A 6,290-nucleotide genomic window follows, 5' to 3' on the forward strand; every position below is an offset into this window, starting at 1 on the left:
AAAATTTCAACAGCCATTGATGAATATTATTTCTAAATTTTTCAGATAATTTTTGTATTTTTCAGTTATTGAACGAATTGAATCTGACTTATCGAAGGTTAACTGGTTTCGAGACGTCATTCTACTTCATTCTAATAGTGTTGGTGTCTTGAGGCAGCTTTTCATTATGTCACACTCCTATCAGACCTTTTTTCGGCTTTCCGGGATCAGATCTCAATCTTGATTATGGGTTGTATGACCAATCACGAGGTTTGCATCACACATGTTTACCAATCCTTGTGTATTAAGAAATCCTTGTACCGACTGAAATTCATAATACACAAGGAAACAATGTTTCTCCAATTTTCACACGTTCCTGACATATTTCGGTCCTAACTTTAAACATGTCGTTCTCCCTTTTCTAACATATATTGTTAGAAAGGTATGGATGTCTATTTTTCAACCCAATTGGAATCTTAGCAGAATTCCTTCTATTCTACAAAAGTCCAGCCAAACAGATTTGACAAGATTCATCCAATAACTTCTACTCTCTAAAATAATCCATTTCTAAAATCTGATTAAGTTGAAATTTTAACCGAATGTAGAACATCATGCATATAAACTCATGTAAAGATATCATCTCAATCCAATGCTAAAGTTAAAAATTATGCTTAATCACATAAAACTGGATAATAAAAAAATTTATTCTAAAATCTAAATCTAACATTCCTTGAATAATAATTGTTACCAGATCAGAAATCGAAGCATGCATGCAACAAGCACTTCAATTATTCTCAATTTCAGCGGCTCTGCATGCGTCATCTCTCTAAGCTTAATAACAACAAGGATAATACTTGTAATATTGTGATCAATTGATTATCTACGATGATATAAGCAACTGCGTCGACGGTACAAATCTTGTATCAACTAATGAATCCCGATCAGGCTCAAAGTTGACGTTCCGTACATCAAGAAGGGGCTTCATATTACCATGCATAATACATTGATCATTACCATGATAAGAGTATTGGGCACGTGGATCTCTTGCTACTACTGCATGGAGAGAGTCTACGTGGAATTACTTTATGTTTTGTTTGTTTCATTGTTTAATTTATTTCATTGTTTAAATAAGTAATTGAATGGGTTAGAGAATAAGTAACGGGATTAGCAAGAGCATCCCTAGTCTTCAGCTCTCCACTACTGGAGTTCCTATTATTTAGTTTACAGTTGTATTGAATGACCTATTTAGGCTCACTGTTTGGAGAGGAAAAGCATGGAATCAATAAACAATCACCTTTTCTCTTATTATCTCTTCTTCCTCTAAATCCATCTTATCAGTGGTATCAGAGCTAGGTGAAATCCATGGACACGCGTGGTAAAACTAATGCGGAGTTTCGTGCTGAGATCACAGAAACTCTCGGACGACACGACGCCAATTTTGATGAATTGAATCACAATTTCAATCGAGTCAACGACGCCTTTCAGGGAGTCATGGCAGAGCTACAAGCGATGAGGATCGCCCATTCCCATCGTTCCAGTGAGAGGGAAGTAAATCCTTTTGCTGGGGGAAGTACTTCTCACGACAGGTCATCTGCAACCTTCAATGCCGACAGAAACCACACTACCCTCAAGTTGAATTTTCCAACCTATTCTGGAGAAGGGGAGGATCCCACTGGCTGGATATTACCGAAAATTTGTGAGAGGATTTGGCGTCATAGCTGCACCATTAAATCAGCTCCTATCCAAGGAGGGGTTTCGCTGTTCTGAGGAGGCGCTCATGGCTTTCAATAAACTAAAGCAAGCCCTCACGTCCCCACCTGTGCTGCGACTTCCAAACTTTGCACAGCAATTTGCAGTGGAGTGTGATGCGTGTGGTGATGGCTTGGGAGCAATTTTATCTCAAGACAATCAGCCAATTGCTTATTACAGTGAGGCCTTGAAGGGCAAGGCTAGATTACTGTCAACATATGACAATGAGATGCTCGCAGTAGTGAAGGCAGTGCGGAAATGGCGACCGTATTTATTGGGCAGAACCTTTGTGATCAAGACCAATCATCAAAGCTTGAAGTACCTTCTTGAGCAACGACTTACCACGCCTTCTCAAGCCCGTTGGCTGCCGAAGATTATAGGGTTCGATTACAGCATTCAGTATCGCAAGGGCAAGGAAAATCAGGGAGCTGATGCTTTCTCTCGCGTGGCAGCAGCACAATTACACGCTATATCAGCTCCTATTACAGACTGGTGGGAAACTCTACAACACGAAGTCCAGCAGCAGCCCTATTACAGCACTGTGGCCACCAGTCCCACTTTAAAACTGGTTCAAAGAGATGGGGTTTGGATGCAGAAAGGGAGGATACACGTGAGTCCTACATCCTCTTTGTTACCTGCTGTTTTGGCCGATGGGCATTCATCCCCTGCAGGTGGACATTTTGGCTATTTGTAGACCTTGACCCGCATCTCCTCCAGCTTTCTATGGCCTGGCATACGAACATCTGTCAAGAACTTCATTAGAGAATGTGAGGTGTGCCAGCGTTGTAAACATGAAACTTTAAGGCCAGCGGGGTTACTTCAGCCTCTCCCAATCCCCCAGCGCATTTGGACGGACATATCTATGGATTTTATCGAGGGCTTACCATCTTCGCAAGGTTACAGTGTTATCATGGTTGTGGTGGATCGCCTCTCCAAATACAGCCATTTTATGCCACTTAAACATCCCTACACTGCAGTGACGGTTACGAAGTGTTTCTTAAATAATGTGGTCAAATTACATGGCATGCCGCGTTTTATAGTGAGTGATCGGGATAAAATCTTCATCAGCTCCTTCTGGAAGTCCTTATTCACGCTACATGGCACGACACTTAACTACAGCTCCAGTTACCATCCGCAAACGGACTGCCAAACCGAAGTGGTTCATAGGACCTTGGAACAGTACCTGTGCTATTTCACTTGCGACCACCCAAAGGCATGGATGGAATGGCTGGCTTGGGCTGAATATGGTTACAACACGGCCATTCATTTAACAACGAAGGTTTCTCCATTTGAAGCTGTGTACGGGGTCCCTCCTCCATCTATGATCTCCTATATACCAGGAACTACAAAGCTTCAAGCAGTAGATCAAATGCTGCGTACAAGAGAGGTCATCCTGCGGGACCTCAGATGGAATTTAATTGCTGCACAGGGACGCATGAAATCTCGGGCAGATTTGCATTGTCGAGAGGTCACATTTCAGGTTGGAGATTATGTGTTCTTAAAATTGCAACCATACCGCCAAAAAACGGTAGCTTTCAGGAGTTCCTTAAAGTTATCACCCAGGTTTTTTGGCCCCTTCAAGGTTCTCGCTCGCATTGGACCAGTGGCATACAAATTAGACCTTCCCACCGGGTCACGCATACATGATGTTTTCCATGTCAGTTTACTCAAGAAACAGTGGGGAGATATAGCCAAGGACACGGTGATCACCCTTCCTCCAATTACGTCAGATGCTGTGGTGTTACCAGAACCAGAAGCAGTCCTTGATAGAAGGGTTATCCAGAAGGGGAAATACAGGCCACGAACGGAAATCTTGGTGAAATGGAAAGGGGCATTGCCAGAAGATTCTTCGTGGGAAAATTTGTGGCGATTTGCAAAAACTTATCCTCAATTCAACCTTGCGGACAAGGAGAATTCAAGGGAGAGGGAATGATAAGAGCATTGGGCACGTGGATCTCTTGCTACTACTGCATGGAGAGAGTCTACGTGGAATTACTTTATGTTTTGTTTGTTTCATTGTTTAATTTATTTCATTGTTTAAATAAGTAATTGAATGGGTCAGAGAATAAGTAATGGGATTAGCAAGAGCATCCCTAGTCTTCAGCTCTCCACTACTGGAGTTCCTATTATTTAGTTTACCGTTGTATTGAATGGCCTATTTAGGCTCACTGTTTGGAGAGGAAAAGCATGGAATCAATAAACAATCACCTTTTCTCTTATTATCTCTTCTTCCTCTAAATCCTATCTTATCATACCATTATAATTAGCTTGATTAAAATCATCTAAATAAGTTGCTGATGATATTGACAAGCAAGGATTAATATCCTGCACTGGCACCGCTGCCCATGCATTTGGATTTGCATGATCTTCTTGTAAATGTGCTTGATTATAAATAACAAATTCTTGTTGATCTTGATGTGATTGTGGGTACTGATCATGATATTGCATCACAACTGTATCATACATGTCAAATGTATCTGTAATAATGATATTTTCGCAATCAAGCCGTGTTGAATCATCATGATCGGTCTGATGATCAGGGCCTGCTGCTGCTGCCGCAGCGGTTTGGATCAATTGAGTTTGTTGTTGAGCTGCTGCTTGTGCACGATATAAAGCCAGTTGATGAAGAGTAATATCAAGTTCAGCCCTAGTATATTCGATTTGACGTTGAAGCTCTCGTATCATTCGATAACAGCCTCCGACAGGATCATTTGCTCGTACATCTGATTGAAAAATGATGGTACGCATAGCTTCATCCTTCTCAGGAGGGTTAAGGTTCTTGATGATCTTGCTAATATTGCTCACACCAAACAATTTATGGGCATTGAGGAATTGTCTTTGGCGATTGTGAGGGAAATAAGGGGCCAAAATGCAGTCAGGGGCGCACTTCCTGCGTTGGTATTTGCAAGCTGCACAAGCTTGGGTGGTGCTGTTACCAGTCCTTGAAATGTTGGTCATATTTTTTTTTCCCTGTTACTACTGTTTGCTTTTGTTGAATTAGAAATGCCAAGAGAATCCGGATGCGTTGCTGGACTGGTGCTGTTTTCTTGGAAATTATGGGTTTCTCTTCTTTTTCTCTCTTCTGCTAGTTGCAGATCCTTTCTTTTCTCTTTGCGAACTAACCAAGGATCAATTGTTGGAGGATAGAGAGAAATAAGATGAGAACAAACATACATGACACCCAGAGACAGACAGTTCGACCCTTGACAAATTCAATTAGTTACATATGATAGAGTTTTCTTTTTGGGGACAAATTTATGTTAAAAGGTGTCCTGTAAAGACTTTTTTTGGGCAGGGGCTTATGAGTCCTGTAATGAGAAAACACTAGAGACAGTCAAATTTAGTTAGGTGTTCAAAATTAATGTGTGGTGTTCAAATTAGAAACCAAAAATAGAGTTTCTGTCAATATGATCTGTATTCAGAATGCTTACAAGGTCAAAACAATGAAAATGATTTTGCAAATAAAGTTTAGTGACATTTTCCAAAGACTTAATCAAATTTTGGAGCTCCTAATTATTTCATTAAAAATTAAATACAATACATGCAGCTTAATTTGGCCGCTATCAATACCTGACATTTTGGTATGCGAGTAAATGAACAAATCTTGACATGCAAATGCAAATTAGGGACAATAAACTGGCCTGTCCTTGCATTGATTGGCTTGCTTGGATAACAAGATGTCTCTTTCGACAACTATTTAATTCCTAGAGATGTATTTAAGTAATCAATTTGTAGCTTATTTTTTGTACATTTTGTAGCAAATCAGTTGGAACTTTGGTTTCAGTTTGTTCCACAAGCACACTCTTCTGGAGGAAATAAGTTACACAAAGTGGCCCAAGTTTGGGTGAAATTGCATTTGTTTTTTGAAGGTACATTCTGTTTGATTGGCAATAACTATTGGCAAAATCAATATTGGGGCCATTTAAGGCAAGAAAGAAAAATAGCTCACAAGTTGTCATTGCAAAACGCAAGAAAAACTTGCCCAGAAATCTGATCAAGAAATGTTCAAATTAATGCTGCTGCCTGGATATTTTTAGTCTTTCAATAATGCTGTCTCTCAGACAATCCTGTTGAACCAAGGATTGGTTTCATTCTTTAAAAGATGGAACGGCCCAAGCAACTCTACAAAAAGGGTTCTCAAGGGATGTAGCATAATGGTAAAGAGCTTGAAATTTGCACAGCAGGTCTCAAGTTCGAGTCAGGGCGTGCACTTCTTATAAAAACCTGGAACAACTGGTGTTTTACTCACTCACTTGAGTTCACAAAGTATGTTTTTCAGGGGGTGGGATTTCCTTGAATCCAAAAAAAAACTTTACGAAAAGGGTTGATCCTATATCGCAGCATGATCATAACCTTTTTTTTTTTTTTTCAAATGAAAAATCCTCGTCTCGGTCGCTGAAATTTCTAAGAGGAGAGAGAGAGAGAGAGAAAAGAGAGAAAGAGAGAGAGAGTGGTGCTGTCGGAGCTACATCTACTCCGTCCACCGTTGGATTATTCTCATTTTTGACTATGTTGTTCCTTCCAACCTTCTCTCAACATTGACCGAACGGATTTGTTATCCA

The 6,290-nt window shown here is 40.3% G+C and overlaps 1 protein-coding gene across 1 annotated transcript; it reads right to left on the reverse strand.

Annotated features, from left to right (window-relative positions):
• Positions 1-859: 859 nt before the first annotated feature.
• LOC133704876 (LOB domain-containing protein 29-like) lies at positions 860-4,686 on the reverse strand. Its single transcript, XM_062129921.1, has 2 exons — positions 3,984-4,686; positions 860-1,020 (listed from the first exon to the last, which is right to left on the reverse strand). Exons 1-2 carry the CDS (start codon positions 4,684-4,686, stop codon positions 860-862), a joined length of 864 nt encoding a protein of 287 aa, XP_061985905.1.
• Positions 4,687-6,290: the final 1,604 nt, after the last annotated feature.

The sequence above is a fragment of the Populus nigra genome, chromosome 1 (assembly GCF_951802175.1).
Source record: "Populus nigra chromosome 1, ddPopNigr1.1, whole genome shotgun sequence".
In the NCBI taxonomy this organism is placed as follows: Eukaryota; Viridiplantae; Streptophyta; class Magnoliopsida; order Malpighiales; family Salicaceae; genus Populus; species Populus nigra.